At 43.5% G+C, this 18,300-nt stretch overlaps 1 protein-coding gene across 8 annotated transcripts in view; it reads right to left on the reverse strand.

Moving 5' to 3' along the window:
• The window catches only part of LOC118090248 (fibroblast growth factor 13), a 280,078-nt gene that overhangs the window by 19,791 nt on the left and 241,987 nt on the right, over nucleotides 1–18,300 (reverse strand). For all 8 annotated transcript variants that reach the window (XM_060270453.2, XM_088664437.1, XM_035125708.3 and 5 more), the window contains one exon: nucleotides 10,920–11,023. In XM_060270453.2, coding sequence (XP_060126436.1) covers nucleotides 10,920–11,023 — 104 coding nt within the window. The remainder of the gene's footprint in view (nucleotides 1–10,919; nucleotides 11,024–18,300) is intronic.

Genomic DNA, 18,300 nt, shown 5'->3' on the forward strand with positions numbered 1-18,300 from the left:
GAGACAGGATATTGGACTGGGGGGGGGGGGCGCTTTGGTCCAAACCAGCTAAACTCTTCTTACTCTCTTAAATGAATAAATAAAACAGAAGGCTCTATCATGACAACAATTTATGTAGGAGCTGCCAGAAGATTTCCCACCCCCACGTGCTGCCTTGTAATATCAGAAAAGATCAAGCGGAGTCCAATATTAGAAAAGATAAAGGTTTGTCATGGCAGGAGCCTCCATTGACACCCAAGAAAGAATATTTATGAGGAGAAGAGGAAAGAGATGAAAGATAGTGGCGTTGATGTGGTACGCTTTTGAAAAATGGGCCAACAGGTAATTAAGCCTTCAAAAGGAGAGAAAGCAACAGTGGCTTGCAAACTTGCAAGAGATACCAATCTAAATAACAGCACGACTTGTTTACCTTCCCTCTGGGACTGCTTAAATCTCCTTAAAGATTAATCCAGAAGAAGAAGAAAACTCGCAAACAAAACATTTCCACTTTTTCCTGGAAAAAACTGCTTGCACATGGAGGTCACATGGGGAGCCTGTTGACTGGCTTGTTTGGGCCCCTGGTAAGCTCCTACTTTGTAGATTCAAATGCAGCCCAGTTTGCTTACCCTAGGGACGGGGATTGTCAGGACTGGGAGCCAAATGTGGCCCTCTGGAGATTTCTATGTGGCCCTTGGTACTCTTACAGGCAATGCCTCCTCCCCAGGCTGTGTCCACTGCCAGCCTTGCTCCACACCCTTCTTGGCTGGAATGTGTTGAGCTATGAGAATGCCTCTTGCTTGCCTGGATGAAGAATGGAGAGATGTCTCAGTGTGCATGGAAACCTCCAAATTTTGTGTGGCTGGAATTCAACCGGCTGTAAAAAAGCAAGAGCCACACCCATTGCTCCACCCACTTTTACCTCTGGCCCTGCCCACCATTGGTATGTGGCCCCCCAGAAGGTTTCCCAGGAGGGGATGTGACTCTCAGACTGTAAAAATGTTTCCCTGCCCTGGCCTCATCTCCCAGTCTCATTAGTGAGACACCAGACCAAGAGGATTAATGGAAAATGTCATAACATTTACTAATGCTTTGACATACCAATATCAATACCACAAGGTACTGTAAATGGTGAGAATGACCATCTCTTACACCAGCAAAATTGGGAAATGTCCCATCTTACAGAAACAGATATGTATATTTTGATTAAATAAAGGCAATGGTTAGCCAAAAATGAAGAAATGAAATTAGCAACCAAAGAGGAGCAGGAGATCTAAAATAGCCAACAACCCCAAGCAGTTAGTAGACTGAAACTTTAGAAGAAAAGCCAGTGAAGAGAACCAGGCCCACAGTTTCAAATAAAAGTTGAAGATATCTAGGAGCCCAGTTTTGCATCTAGAAATGGAAGTGCATTCATGTCAGGAGCATATAAATAGGCTGATCCACCCCTACCATTAACCAGAATGGGCATCTCATGAGGCACCCACCCTCTGATGACTACTCTGTGCATATTTTCCCAAACAAGTGAACTCCTACTTTTAAGGTATAGATTCAGGAGTAGCCAATGTGGTGACTTCCAGAGGTCATTGGACAACAACAACAACAACTCTCATTGCCCCCAATGGGCAGGGATGGGATAATCTAACAATATCTGGAGGCCACATTAGTTTAGAATAAAAGAGGAGGAGAGACAGGATGGGCATGTATTTAAATAGGCATGGTGTGGAGATAGCAGACGGGGGGTGGGTGGGTGTTTCCTCCCTCTCTCACAGTGCTAGAACACAGGGAAATCCAACGTTAGAAGATTCAGGACAGATCAAACATATCCACAAAGCAGATAATTAAGCCTATGGAATTTGCTCCAACAAGATGCAGCGATGGCCACCATCTTGGATGGCTTCAAGAGAGGGTCAGGGAAGTTCATGGAGGATAATGCAATGTTCTTCCTCCAATCTCAGAACCTCTGAATACCAGTTACACACTAGTACAACTGGGGAGAGTGCTGTTGCACTCACATTCTGCTTGAGGGCTTCCGATTAAGTCATCTGGTTGGCCTCTGTGATAACAGAATGCTGGATCCAGCAGGGTCGATCCAGCAGGGCTCTTCTCACATTCTTAGAGAACATTTTCATTCGGCTTCTTAACACACCAAGGGAAGTCAGCACAGAAATATTAGTTTTGAAGCTCCGAAAGCAGTCTCAGAGCCGATATCTATTTGTGGCAAATCCGTTAACCAGCTTCCCAGCAAGAACTGTGTTCACAGACCATAGTCTTCCTCTGCCTTAATCACCACCATGCTCATTTGCACATTTAATTTATACCCCAAAAATAAAAATCAATAAATTCAGAGGACTATGATTGTCAGAAATGTCATGGTTTCAAAAGCAAAAATTTGAAGCCAACACAAAGCTGGAATTTGTTATTTAAATCAGAAGCTGTGGAAAAACTTAATTTCAAGGCAAACAAGATTAAACGAGAAGCAGAATGTGCACACATGCCAACAAGGAGGGGAGGGGGATATATATTAACAGGACAGAATTTGCAAATACAAAAATATGTTTTCCTCACTTAATTGAGCAAATTGGCATTATTAAATTAATGCTTTCTTGAGCTGAATGCTGTGGATATTTTTCCACCGCCACTACTCCCTGCCAATATGTATTTACAAAATTAAGAGAGAGGATAAACTTTCCAGATCTGCTACCATACTGCAGAAAAGACAACATCTGTCAACAATAATGGCTTTGGAAGGACAACTCGCAGCCAACTCCTGCAAATGCCTAACCCAGAGAAGTCCTTCTGTGTTTAATGATGTTTCAACATAGCTAAGTGTGGATAATATTGCAGCCTTGGGTAGACGAACTTGCCTCATTTTGAGTTGGAACTTTGATTCATATTTCAGTTGTTGCAGATGAAGGGTGAGGACAATGCCAGATTGACTAATCCTCTCTTTGGCTACCGTAATCCCTTGACCTTCTTGGTTTATCATATCTAATAGGGTGGGGGTGATTGACTGGATTCAGGAGGCTGCAAATTCCTCTGTGGGGGTGGTTGTGGCACAGACCTCTTTAAAAGAAGTATTAAGTAGCCAACTCTTGAAGAAACTTAAGCCAGAAGATCTGAAACATCCCCTTCCTGAAGATGGCCATGTTTTGGGCTGCATATTGTTTCGGAAAGCATAAATGAGAGGCATTCACTTTTAATGTGAACTGAATCTTTCCCTCATTCCTATAAGGTACCAGTACTTGGTTGGAGAGCTTGTGGGACATACTGTACAAGCTAAGTTTGGTCAGCAGTTAAATGAAATCAATTTGGCACACATGCATTTGCCATCGCTTTCTCGTGGATTTTTCAGATCAACAAGGAGAAAACACACACAGATCTGGGATAGCCTAACCTTTGCTCCCACAGTCCACAAAAGGGTGGAGAACCTCTGGTCCAGGAACCAAATGTGGCTCCCCATAGCTCCCTATCTGACTGCCAGATCTGTTCTAAGTTCCCATCTCTCACTGCCTCTCCTCTATGCCTTGCTTGGGCTTGGCTGTAAGTGCCCTTGGCTGGTGACCATGCCTCTCGCTTGCCTAGATGAAGAAATGGGTGTGCAGAATCCTCTGGCTTTCACCTGGCTGGAACGTAGCCTAGGGAGTGACCATCATATTGGATGCTCTGCCCATTATTTTTCCCTTCAGCCCCTTACCCAATTTTACTTCCAGCTCCATCTACCCATAGCTGTCAAGTTCTCCCATTTTTTTATATACAGTAAGGGAAATTCCCTTATGCTGAATAGGCTTCCTCGCGAGAAAAGGGAAGACTTGACAGCTATGCAGCCCCCCCCCCAAAATAAAGTCTTTCCAGGGTTTTAAAAAGTGCCTGACCCTGGCCTAGCTTCCCCCCACAGTGAACCACAGGAATTTGTTCTTATTTAATCTTACAGAAGAGAGAACGGATGAATTCTAAGCATGACCATTTGATTCAGTGTTAGAGAGATTCCTGGTGGGGCAGAACATGACTGGGCATGCGGCAACCCCTCGCCTCTGCTGATGTGCCACTTCCTGCATTATTCATTTCAAATCAGATCCATTTTTTGAGGCCATTTGGAGCTGCTTTAGCAAGGCTGGGGCAGAACAAGGTTTGCTCGCTCTCTCATACATTAGATCTTCCTTTCCTTTGTGCTAGCACCAAGTTTTTTGGGGGAGGGTTTTTTTCTTTATCTTTTTTGAACCATCTCAAAAGCTGCAAGCATCAGCCTCGCAATGACAAAAGGAGTGTGTGGGCGTGCAGTTGATCAATTCTAGACTGTCACTGGCTTTTCATTTACTACTCTGAATGTGATTTGGGGGTGGGGAGGTTTGTTGTTTTAAAATGAAATGAAATGCACAGAAGTTGCATGAAATTCTCAAAAACAGAAAATACCAAAGGAAGAGGAAAGACAAGAGGGGAAGGAAATACCACTGAATGTATTAAAAGCACCCAAGAGCCAGAGCAGTTCACTGGGTGACCTTGGGACAGTCGCTGTCTCCTGGCCTAACCTACTTCACATGGTTATTGTGAGGATAAAATGGGGGGAGTGGCAGGAGGAACCACATATGCCATCTTAAGCTTCTTGAAGGAAAGGTGGGATACAAATGTAATAATGAAGGAAGAAACATGGTGGGAGGGGAGATTTGATTAGGTTGAATTTCACACATTGAGTGGAAGTGGCCAGTTGGTTCTTTAGCTGCATACTTCTGGTCAGCTTTGCAATGGGAATGTTAGCCTTACATGGGCTCAGGTGCTCCTTTGAATCAAAGATGTTCCTCCCCACTTAGCTTTGTCTGCTCTGTGCAGACAAGTGGCCCTGCGGGCAGGTTCCCTGCATTGCAGGGGGTTGGGCTCGATGACCCTCGGGGTCCCTTCTATCTCTACAATTCTATGACTCTATGGTAACCAGCACAAGAGAAGCTCAGAAAGAGACAATGAACCGTAGTGGTAGGACACCTCCTTTCGATGCCCCAGACTTAATCTCCAATGGCATCTTCAGGTAGGTGAGGGAAAGATCCCACAGAGCTACCGCTAGTCACTGCAGACAGTATTGAGTTGGGTAAAACAGTGCGTGGGCTCAGTACAAGACAGTTTCTTTTGTTCCTATGGAAATGTTCACTGTCCAAACCATTGCCAAAGTCACGGGTTTGCATCTGGAAGAAAGCAACAGAAATGGAACTTGTGCAAACATTGTTTGCAGTGTTGACTCTGCAATGACCTATTGCAGAATGAATCCAGAGGATTTTTTAAAAAAGAAAGAAAAGAAAAACCAGGGTAAAAGCCTCCCTACTTAGAGGGAGATAATTGGCTTCATATAGAAACATCCCTTCAACAAGCGAATCCCTGGCTGCAACGATTGAAACATCGCTCTTCTGCCTGTACTGCACAAGCACAGGGTGAAAAGGCAGCCGGGATTTTTCTCCCCTCGAGTCTCTTGAAATACATGCAACTCTCCCTCCAAGGAAAGAAAAGAGATTCCTGTCAATTCTCTAATATTACACTCAGGAAAGGCCCCTCCTGAGGTGCTTTTTATTGTGTATTCATAAAGATTTGTGCTCATGATACTATAGGGCTGGTCAAACACAGCCCTTCTTTCCATACTGTCTGTGCCTGCCAAGGTTTCAGTGTTGACAAACTGCTTCATTTCTTATCATTGCATATCCTGTAACTTCCTGCTGAAACCCCTTAACTTTTCACACAACAAACATTCTGGGGGTTGTTTGACTGATTTTGTTGTGATATGGCCCCTCCAAACACCAGAACTAATAAAGTGGAATGATCTGCAGACAGTCCGGTATAAATCCACAACTAATGCACTATTGTTGGCACCTTCTGCACCTGTAAAGCAGTATCATATCACTTTAACCAGTTGTAGCCTTCCCCCCAACGACTCCTGTGAGCTGTAGTTTGTCAAGGGTGCTGCAAGTTGTTAGAAGACTCTTATTACCCTCACAGAGCTACAGTTCTCAGAGTAGTTTGATTTCCAATCCCTTTCCCAAGGGAATTTTGATAATTGTGACTTTGTGAGGATCGCCTAACAACTCTCAACACTCTTAACATAATTATTTGGGGAAAGTAATGACTGGTTAAAGTGGCATGATGCTGTTTTAAAAGCATAGTACACCTGGAAAATTCTGCTCACCATTTTACTCCCCCAGTTCTGATCGTTCTATAATTTAAGCTAAGGTGCAAAACTGCACAGGCTCAAATTATTTCCTTTAAAGAAACAATTCAGGGGTGGCAATTTTTTTTTTTTTTTGTCTGTGCTTTGCACAAGTGTATCAGGAATGAAGCAGAAATGATAAAGCAAGGGATGGCACAGGGTGGGGTGGAGCAGGAAGGAAGGAAGAAAAATTGGAATAGTGAGCATTGCGAGTGAAATCACAGCTGCACACAGCTGTCTAAAAGCCAGCCTCATGAGACCATTAAGTCCAAGGCCATAGACAGCCACACCATTGAACTCTGCCACTTCAGCCCACCTGTAATGTGCAAAAGAGATTGTATAATGTAGAAGGGCCACGCTTCCATGGCAGAGCAAATGCTTTGCGTGCAGAAGGACCCAACCTTAGCACCTGGCATCTCCAGGGAGGAATGCCTTCAGTCTGAAATCCTGGAGAGCCGCTGACAGTCAGTGCAGAGAATAAAATGGATCAATGGTCTGACTCAATGTAAGCAAGTAGTTCCCTCTGTTCCCTCTTAAGGAATGATGATGAGGACTAGACTCCTAGCTTCTTTTTGGGAGCAAGAGCTGCAGCTACGTGATGGAGCACACATGTTGCATGTGGAAGGTTCCAGGTTCAATTCAGGCACCTTCAGGCAGAGTTGAAAGCAAAACTCTGGGGAGTTGCTGTCAGTCAGCATAGGCAATATTGAGCTAGATGCACCAATGGACTGACTCAATACTGTATAAGGTGGCTTCTGGTGCTCCTACAATTGTTGAATCAGTTGCACTTGAGCTCCTTCTCTCTGCCGAGGAGCTCTCACTGTGCTATTTTTCTATTCTACCAGCAGTATCTTTTTTTGGCTGCAATTTGCAGATGTGAGAAATCTCTAGAAAGATCTATCTGTCAAACACAAGCCTTGGAAGCCCACACATTCACCGCACTCCACAGCCTTAATTCCACCCCATTCCCAATTATGGATCAGCAGGCTCCATAACCAGCCACCTCACCACTGCTTTCACTTGAGCTGCAAAGGCTCCTTGCTGGATCCCGGCATGCTAATTGCTATGCAGAGGGGCACGGGCCAACCTGACCAAACTGTCAGAATGGAATGAGGGGGAAAAAACTTCCAATTAGCAAGTGGGGTGGGAGGGAGAAGTCATTTCCTTAAAAAATAAAATAAACAACCTCCTAAGTCCAAGATCATTTATTCAACAGGCCCCTTTCCTTTTTTAAAAAAGGCAAATGATAAGGTCACTGCATAAAGCAGTCCTTTTCAAAGGTGCACAGTTAAGCGGATTTTAACTCTCCAAGAATTTAAGAAGAGCCCCACACCCATCTACTGCAGTGTCCTGTTTTCAATAGTGGCTAGCTAGATGCCCATGAAGGCAACACCTTGTCCTGCTCTCCTCCCACAGATAGTCAGAGATAGGCTGCTATGGCACATGGAGGTTCCATTTGTCTGCAACAGTTAACACCCACTGATTTATTGCATTTTCATCCCATCCGTTCTCCTAAGGGGCATTAGATGGCATCCACTGCTCATCTTAACCCTTTCCCATAATCCTCACAACAAGAACCCATTGAAGTAGGTGAGATCTTCATAGGTGAGTGGATCTTGTCACTCCCAGTCCAGCACAGTACCCAGGGGAACCCCTGACTCACCAGGTACTGCTGAGCCACCAATTCCATCAACCCCTCAGGCGGAACAAAGGTTTTCAACTTTCCCTGCCTTAGAATTTTCTTCCTCCCCTACAGCCTATGAAAAGAAGAAACTGTAGAGAAGAGCAGATGGGAAGTCCTGGGCTGAACATAGCTGATGCTGCACAGAAAGTCAATTGATGGATATCTGCACCAGAAACTTCTGGATTTATCTTCTCCCAGCAGATTCAGTGAAGCCCAAGCATCTCCCTACCAGTAGGTAACACCAGGGCGGTGATTAAATCTTTTGCCAACAACAACAATAACAATTCATCCTGAATGAGCCCAGGGTGGCAAGGATAAAACATTTTTTAAAAATTATAGAAACAGTTTTAAACATCATATCAGGCAAGAATCTCAGGGTTGCTTGGAACAGTGTCTTTCAACCATCAAATTTCCTGGTAAACAACAATGTTATACCTTTTCACCTGAAAGCCAATAGTGAAGGAGGCAGATGCACCTCCATAGGGAAGTCATTCTGCAAATGGGGAACTACCACCCAAAAGGCCCTGTTGTGGGTTAACATCAACTGGTCAACCCTAGTGGCAGAACTACTACCAAGTCCTCATTGTAAGATCTGAGATGGAAGATATGGGAGAAGACGCACTTTTAGGTACTTGGGTCCCAGGCCACCTAAGGATTTATGTGCTAGAATTAACACCTTGAATTTGGCTGGTACCCCATCTGCAGCCAGTGCAGTTCTTTCACTGTGGCGGCAGCAGCAGTAGCAGCAGCAGTGGGCGATTCATTCCCTGGAGGCGGAATCTGCTGCCCCTGCGGATCCTGCCACCTGAGGTGGTCATCTCACCTTGCCTCATGGGAGGGTATAAAACTATTTCCACCCACTCATTCCTGACTATATCATAATAATATGCATTGCACTGCACAACCTCAACCCAGTAAAGAAACAATCAGCACTAACAGCAGGTGCAAACATCAACCTCACACTCAAAGTAGCTCAAAGCACCCTTACACACCAGCTGCAAGCAAAACACTTTGGTTGCAATCATTTGTTTAAATGAAAACAAAACACTATCTTCTTTCCAAGCTCCCCTTCCATCCTCAATACATATTTACCATTTGCTGTTATGTAGCCGCACCTCATATTTTGCACAGATTCAATGCACACAGACTATTACAGTATTGCCATTTATAGATTGCTTATCACCTGAAAGATCTCAATGCAGTTTACAAATACATTAAGCATATATGCATGGTGAGCACAATAAAATCATGTCACATGATGATATCAGGGTGGGTGGGTGAGACTATACTGCTTCAGCTACAGAAGTGTGATTGCCACTTCGCCAGGAGAAATCACTGGAGATTCATCCCTATTCTTAAATCAATAACCTTTATTAGGCATGACAAGTTCAGGAGCTTCAGAACAAAATTATGGATAAAACATTCACGTTACTGTATAGACTTCATGAAATAAAATACATATTAATTAAATTAATATTTTAGAACGATATATCAATTTTCAATTAGCATCCCCTGGTCCTCTCCACAGTGGCCCAATCTCTCTGCGTAAACCGAGCACAAAAACTCAGCCACCACTAAAGTAACTCCATCATTATTATCTGACAGTAACCCCTGAATAGTTGGCATTGCCGCGATCGATGCATCCACCTGCAAAGCACCCAGCAATCGCCTTCTCGCATTAAACCTCGCATCCCTATCCATTGCTACATTTAAGCTGTACATTTACCTGGAAATAAATCCCATAGAACTTAATGGGTAGACAAGTATAAAAGTGCACTGTGAAAGTATAAACTTATGAGGATTACAGAAAAACTATTTTCATGGATGACGTAGAAGAAATCCACCTCTGCAGGACACCCCCCCCCCCTTTTGAGGTTCCACTTTATGGGATACGCTTACTGGCACCAAACTCAAAATGCTGTAACCTGTGTTTTTTCTTGAGGCATATTTCAAGGGTTTTGGCATGGCATTTGGCATTTATTTCTAAATTTATGTTTTTAATAGCTGTTTAGGAGTACTCAGCTCTGCAATTGCAGGCTCTCTTTTTTGGAGATTTGTTGCTTTTAAAAAGCAGGCTTAAAAAAATTTTTTTTAGCAACAATAAAAGTAACTTTTCTCTGTTTTTCCATGCAAATACAGTTTTTGTTTTTGTTTTTATTATGTATTGCACTGAGGACATATGTTCAGAATCCAAATGCCAACATTACAAAAACATTTATTCCTGATGAAATTCAAACACATCAGAACCCAAGAAATATCAGAATGTCAGAACAATAACTGAATGCCAGTCTGTTCACCCCTAATCCCCATCTCTGATTCGAACCGTCAACCTTCAGATTGGCAAGCCCTAGGCTCTGTGGTTTAGACCACAGCACCGCCAGCATCCCTGGAGCATCTGATCAGCCACTGTGAGAACAGGATGTTGGATTAGATGGGTCCTTGGATGGATCCAGCAGCCAGACTCTTCTTCTTCTTATGAAAAGTTTGGGGGCGGTGACCTATTATGATTATTACATTATTATGCTGTGGATTTCATTTTTTATTATTGTATTGCATAAATTATGTTCTTAATGTAGTGCTCAGCCCTGGGATCTTTGGATAAAAAGTGGCATATAAATCCTAATAATTAAATAATGGATAATGCCCTCGGTGGGTTACAGCCGTAAAAACAGAAAGCGCCTCTCTTTTGAGTTATGAAGTTCCCCTGTGCAGTTTCCTGCCAATTATCCAAACTTAGCATGTAAGAGCAGGCATCCCCAACCTGCGGCCCTCCAGATGTTTTGGCCTACAACTCCCATGATCCCTAGCTAACAGGACCAGTGGTTAGGGATGATGGGAATTGTAGTCCAAAACATCTAGAGGGCCGAAGTTTGGGGATGCCTGAGTAAGAGGGTTTACATAAGGTGCAAGGCAAAGAATTCAGCTGCAATTCTGCAAAGCCCCTTCCAAAGAGCAGCTCCTACCCTCCATCGTTGAACCAAATAAGCATCTTTACATTGTTTCAGGACCCTGGGTTTCTGACACACACAAGACAGAATAAATAAACCAAGAATGTGGAATGCAGTAGACACTTACCGATGTGTACAAGTATCCTTCGCTGTTCATGGCTAAGTACAGTTTTGTCTGGACACCTTGAATTGCCACCACTCGTAAACCCACAGGTATGAGGTTAAACAAAGCTAGGAAGGAAGAAGAAGGAAGGAAGGAAGTTAACCTCTCCAGATTTCAGCAACAACTTCAGATCTTTCATAGAAAGAGACATTTTGTAAATATTTAATATGAGCTCCTTTTTTTAAAGCGAAGTAGCACGGCAGGGCAGCCACACATCCCCTTTATAAAGGAGCAAACGCAAGCTAATCATCTCCCTTGGGGGTGGGGGAAGAACCCCAATGGATAAGATGATTTCACAGAACCTTATATCCAAGCCTCCTGCATCCAACAGCAACCAAACAGATGCCTACAGGAAGCCTTTAATGAAACTCTCTTGTCACTGTTGCTCCTTGGAAAATTGTATCCAGAGGTAAACTCTCTCTGACCATGGTGGTTCTGCATCTCCATCACAGCAAATAGCCACTGATAAGTAGCAAAAGACAAAGCTGCAGGAGCCCCAAGTGACAATGAATTGATATCAGAAAGGATGATTATTGGAACATGAACAATTATACATGCAAACACTTGGGCATGCATGTATAAAATACAAAGTTACAAAATACAAATTCTCCAAAATATAACCACTGTGTGAAAAACAGTGAAGTTCTCCAAGCAATAAAGATAGTTAAGGGCAAGAGCTCCAATATTAAACTTCGCTTCATGTTGCTTCAAAATCAAATTGGAGAATTATTCACAAGTAGAGTAACCTGAGATATAATTCTGGACATCTTATCAATTAGTATCAATTAGTATCTGTATCACAGAGAACGCCGTTTTTTTTCTTATTTGGTGAATTTGTATTTTATCATTTTGTATTTTAAACGAAATGAGGGATGAATCTACCCCATATGTGCCCACTGAATCATTTTGATCTGCGGAACTGGCACTGTTACCAGTATAGAAATATACTTGCTCTGTACTTGTAAGGAATCAATTTCTGGAACTATTCTTGTTCAGGCAAGCCTATCAAGGCACATTTGAGCTGGTGTGCTTTAATCTCCCCCCCCCTTTTTTAAAAAACTTGTCATTATCTTTAAAGGTTTTTAATTGCTTAAAGTGTTTTTATCGATAATATCAATATCCCTTAGAGGTTTTCCTACAATCAGGTATAGCATCAATCCTGTTAAATAATAAATAAATAAATAAAATAAGCATATACCCGCATATGTTTGCAAGAGGAGTTGTTCATTTTTAAATAATTATTTTTGATATCATTTCAGTCTCACTTGGGTTCCTGCAACTTCTCCCTTTGTTACTTACACATGATGAACTCCTCCTCTGGTTTTTGTTGTTGTTGTTGAATAGCCACTGATAGGCATATGATTACATGAATTTCGAGGATGGTTGATCCTTCATCTAGTCGTTAGGTACCATGCCAATGTGTGTTCACGCCTCCCCTCCTGCGGTTAGAGCATTGGACCAGGGCCTGGGATGCCAGCAGCCGGTCACAGTCTTTCAGCCTAACCAATCTCAAAGAGTGGGGATAGATTTGTTGCATAATTGCCTAGTTTGTTGTGGTTGCAACCCACCATGCATAAAGTATGGATAGAAAATCAAATCAAATAGGAGACAAATAACTAAAATGCAGAGGAGGAGAATGATGCATGCCACCTTTGGAAGTCCCAGAAGCAGTCCCAATGATCAGTTGATTGCTGGGGCTTCAAAGCACTGACTTCATTGTGATGGAAGGTGATTGAGGTGTTCGTACAGAGCCCCCGGTCATTTCACGGACTATTGACCTATACACCACTACTTTATTCTTCCGCTGCCACCAATTTTGTGGGGGGGAACCCAGGGCTCCCCAGTGAAGTACTGAGTCTCAGTCAGGTAGAGTTAACAATGAAGATTAAAGTTTATTTCAGACACAAACAAGTTTTAAAATATATTTGAAACACTGTCACTCTATTCCCTCTCAGTCTTGTCCCTGTCTCTAACTCACTTTGACTCCTCTATCTCCCCTCCCAAAAGAACCAACCAAACTAACTGTCAAAACCTCTGGGCTGAGCCTCAAAATCAGGTAGGTTCCACCTCCGGGCTTTCTTATTGGTCGACCTTTCTCTTCCCAATACAAACGTCTCCCCAAAGAATAGGCAAATGTCACAGTGATTGACAGGTGGTCAGACCCACTCACTTATCAAATATGACCCATACAGGATATAGATGTGTATGTGTATGTGTGAGTGGGTGGGTGGGTGGGTGAGTGAGCAATCAAAAGAAATGTTAGATTTTGGGTGGTACTTGCTTTGGTTTCAGTACATACACATGCAGAATTCTTTTTAGCAAAATGTATATACCGCTAATCATAAATAAGCAAATCATCTAAGGTGTTCACATAAAACCATATAGAACATTATTATTTTTAAAGAGCAAGAGAAGACTTTGAAAGGCAGCAGGCAGAAAACAATTCTAAAATACAGATGCAATCAACAGGTTTTTGGTTTTTTTATAAAAAAGAACCCAAATGTGCATACTAATATTCTATGTTTTGTGCATAACTGCAGGTGGGCAAAGACCACACAGAGTGAACGGGACTCAGAAAGCTGGTGCTCTATAGCTCAAGAAACACCTGGCAGCAAAAGGCAGCACTTGTTTGATTGTTTCTCTTTGAAAGTTGACCTAGATCTGCATCTACCCATATAAATCAGCAGGTGTAATTTTTTGCAGATTTCGGCCTCTACCCCAGGTCTTTCCAGCACTTAGGAAGACCTTAGACAGCAAGTCAATAACAGCAATACATATCAAAGCATCTCCCTTGCAGCAACAGCCTACAACCAATTCATTTCAAAACATAATAATGCAGAAATCCAAACAAATGACCCAATTCTGCAACAGTTCATTTCAATAATGCTGACATTATAATGACATTTCAGCTTTGGTAGAAGATAGGCAGTATCAGCCACTAAAACTAACACAAAATCAATTATTATTTGTCAGTTGTTAGAATACATTTTGTTAAAATACATAAGCCATGAGTTGGATGCAATAAAACTTTCCGGTGCAGCCAGGTATCAGTCATCCATCAATTCTTCCAAAGAGCCAAGTGCTGTGAACAGAAACCAGATACAGGCACCCAGAAAACTGCATTATACTGAGTCAGACTATTGGCCTATCTAGCTCAGTGTTATCTGCACTCACTGGCAGCAGCTTTTCAGAGTCACAGACAGAAGTATTTCCTTGCAGTCAGTGGCAGAGCTGGGTGCTCTGGGACCCGGAGCGGCACACATGCCATGCTCCTGGGGGCGGGGACGATCCGCTCAAGAGGTGGGGTGATCCACCCATGGGCCAATTGGCGTGCTGTGTGATCCTCCCTGGGGCCCAATCTTGGTGCAGCTGTGCAATCCTCCCCGGGGCCATTCTCAGCGCGGGGGCACCTCCCACGACTCCCAAGCTTACAGCGAGCCAGGGGAAGGGGGGAGCAGCAGCAGCTGCTTCGCCGCTTGCCGCTTGCTGGGCTTGGGGGAGTGGCGGGGGGGGGCGTGCCGAATGTCACCCCCCTTCAGGATGACACCTGAGGCAGCCCACACACCCCACACACCCCTTCCTATGCCCCTGCTTGCGGTCCCAGGAGAGGCAGGGGACAAATTTGACATGGGACAAATGTGTGCACACAGAAACACCAAAGTCCTCATGGTCATCACCCTGTGCGCAACTGCCCCACAGCCATCCTTGTGCTGAGTGTGTGTGGGAAACTGGCCATGCTTTTGTGAGGTCTTCTCCCTCCCCCACAACCCAACCCATGCAACAATTGATGTGGAAATGTGGTGAACTCAGTTTAAGACTAGAGAAATGAGACACTGAAATTGACAGCTTTATCCATTCCTACTCCTGGGCTATGATTAAAATACAGGCAGGTTGAAACAGTCTTTCTCAAGGTTATGTAACTAAGGGGCCATCTACAAATGCCCATACAAGTGGTTGGTTGAAAATTACTTCTATAGGATAGTGGTTTTCTAGGGTGGGGGAAGGAGCTGCGTAGATAGGAACCCACCATGGGAGTACACCATGCTCATAAGAGCTCTTTTTGGCAATCTCTCTACCCCACTGTCATTATTATGGTCATTTTTGCTAGTTCCTAATAGCAATAAGAAGGTTACAAAAACTTTCTTCATGAGGAATGGCCACAATATCTTCTGTAGAGTGTATCATAATTTCAGAGCTTTGGGGAAAATGGTTTTGTTTTTGGTTTTTGGCAGCCATTTATTATGTGGTCTTAACATAAACTTGTCTTCCCAACAGAGAATCCAATTATTTATGCTAGCGGTAAAAGGGTCCATTGAAAATGAACACATTTTGTCATACGCAGCATATTTGGTATCACTCCTGGTTCTTCCTTTGGCTACTATGAGCATTTAGCAGCCACCAGATTCAGACCGCTGAGAGACGTTTCTAGGGGCCTACCCACAATCCACCTTCCTCATCCATCACACATATGAGGGTACAGAAATTTGGAGTGGTTGAAGGGAAGAATATTCAGATGCACTTCCTAGTAGCATGGGATCATCACAAGGAGAAACAGCTCCCATCATAAATGAAACTAAGCAAGGGGGCATGGAGTAAGTCCTTCACTGCCAGGAGGACCCTTGTTATTGGGGGAGGGATCACCATCCTGGTGCCAAGCTACTTTTCTTCAGGAATTGAGGCTGGGGACTCAGAGTGGAGGGAGAGGGACCATCAGTGTGAGCCTTAGAAGCACTTGCACCAGAGAAGCCCTAAGAAGCCAGTACCCATCTCTCCACCCTCTGACTCAGAAGACTTCATCTCAGAAGGCCCAGGGCAAGCAGAGTCTCCTTACTCCACCCAAGCAAACCATTGTTGGAGAAGGCTTGGGCTTCTTAAATTAAAGAAGCCACAATTGAGGCAGAGCTGCAGCTCCTATAAAAGGCTCGGCCTGTGAGTAGCTGTTGCTGAAGCAACATCTAAGCTGAGTTCTGATGCTGCGTTCTTCATCCTGAGCCATGGATGGAGCTGTCCATGGCACCTCCCTTGCTTCTGTTAAGACCAGAACTTACATCAAAATCATTCATAGATTCATTCAATTTACTGTATTTTTTCTCATGAGTGTGGCTTTGAATTGCTCTGAATTTTGATACATGCTTCTACTTTGGTTAAAAATATTAGTCCAATGTTTTGTTTTGAGTGGGTTGTTTGCTGTTAGCTGCATTGGGCTTCACTTTGGAATGAAAAGTGTGGCATAAGCAATAGAGGAGGTGTGGAGAAACTTGGCCCTTTCCACATGCTACAACCCCCACCATCCCTGGCCATTGGCCATGCTTGCTGGGGCTGATGGGAGTTGTGGTTCAGCAACATTTGCAGAGCCAGAGGCTCTCCATCCATGCAATAAATGGAAGTGAATATGAGTAAAACCTAGACAACAGATGTTAGGGGGTGGCAAAGCTCTGGAGAGTGTGTGGTGGAGCCAGGAGACCAGGAGAGTGACCCAGGAAATGGAACCAGCAATTTTCTAGGGTGTCATGCCACCTGCAAGGCAAGAGCCATGGGAGAAGGGAGAGTCTAGGAAGTCTGAGGCAGAAGAAGGCATGTCTCAGAGGAAAAAGGGATGGTCCAGGTGAGGGTGGGCCAGTTGATTCCCCACCTTCCCCTGCCACACTGTGTCCTAGAACCAGGAGGGGAGAAGTCTCAAGTTGCAGGCACACAACCCATCAGAGGAAGGTATATAAGCCGGAAGAGGGAAGGGGCTCTCCTGTTGCTGCAGCTGCACCACAGGACTCAGACCTATGGACCGCTGCATAGAATCTAGAAGCATGTGTGCATATTTATCAAAGCACCATGGAAGCTGCTGTAAGTGTTTATCTTGCCAATAAGCAGTTAACTATCAGATGTGTGCTTCTTCCTTATCTGGGACTGGCTGTGACAGCAGCACCCTTTGCCCGTCCCCCATTTATTTCCATCCATGTAAGATTTTGCTTAATGTGGAACAAGAAGAGCTGGTCTAGTTGTTTCACCTTCAAATGTGCAGAGAATGGGCGGACGCTTGGGAGGCAGCTCCCTGAAGAGCAAAGCATGGACAGGGGAGTCTATGCAGCCCTTTGAGCCTCAGAGTTTCAACACTGATTGCACGAGCTCTCTCCCTTTAACAAGCACAAGATGACAGGAGAAGCTTCATTTGCACTGAATAATAAATGGTTCAGTTCCCAGCATCTCCAGGTAGAGAGATGGAAAGGCTCCCTGAATAAGAATCTGGGCAGTCACTGCCAGTCCAACGTAGACAACACTCAGCTAGATAGCCAACTCGATATTAAGCAGCTCCCTATGTTTCTTGCAACCGATTCATGGTGGACTTATCTACTTGTGACTGACTACCTGAGTTAGGCAAAAGCAGAACAACAGCCGAGTTGTGATGCTGCTGTCACACCCTGCTTGTGCACCACCTTGAAGCATTATTTTATTTATTGCATTTCTACACAACCTATTCAACCAAGCTCTCTGGGCCATTTAAAACCAAGACTAAAATGAAAATACATTTTGCAATAAAAACACAATTATTATTATTTATTTAATTTTTTTAAAATAATAATTAATAATAATAATAATTAATAATAATAATCTCACACAGAAAAAGTCCAGGAAAAGAAAGCTACCTAAAGTTAGCAGAAAACCAAGCCCCCCAAACAATTAAATCCACTTTAAAACCCAATAACATGGCAGAAAAATACAAGTGTTTGACAGATCATAATGGAAAAGGCGTGGGAGAAGAAGAAGCTTGGTGACTAGCAATGTCGTGGCCTGGGTGCCAGGTTAGCCTTTCTGGGGAGGCAATTCCATCTGTGAGGTCCCACTACTAACAAGACCCTCTCCCTAGAAATCACTTGCCTTTGGCAAGGAAAACCTAGGGAAGAATCTCTGAGGAAGATCATAAGGTGTGCTTGAAAGAAGGCATTTCATTCATTCATTCTATACCACCCTTCAAGGATAAAAATATTCCTCCCCGACACACACAGTACCTTCCTGGTTGGCCATGATCAAAAGTCTGAATGCTGAAGTGGATGAACCACTTACATGGACTTGAATACTTCAAGAGTTTTGACACTTGAGATGTGTATTATTAGGACCCACCCAGTTATTGTGATTGCAATTTGTTTTCAATTGCATTTAATGTTGTATTTTGAATGATTGTGGCCCACCCTGGCACCTTAGGATGAAGAGTGGGTAAATCATGGAAGAGGAGGAGAACCTATAAACAAACAAATAAACAAACAGAACAAAAAGAACAAAAAAGGAGGCTCTCTCTGCAAGAACTATGTTCTTGAACTATGAGACCTTTGGGTATAGGGCAGTATAGAAATTA

The sequence above is a fragment of the Zootoca vivipara genome, chromosome Z2, assembly GCF_965207765.1.
Source record: "Zootoca vivipara chromosome Z2, rZooViv2.hap1.1, whole genome shotgun sequence".
In the NCBI taxonomy this organism is placed as follows: domain Eukaryota; kingdom Metazoa; phylum Chordata; class Lepidosauria; order Squamata; family Lacertidae; genus Zootoca; species Zootoca vivipara.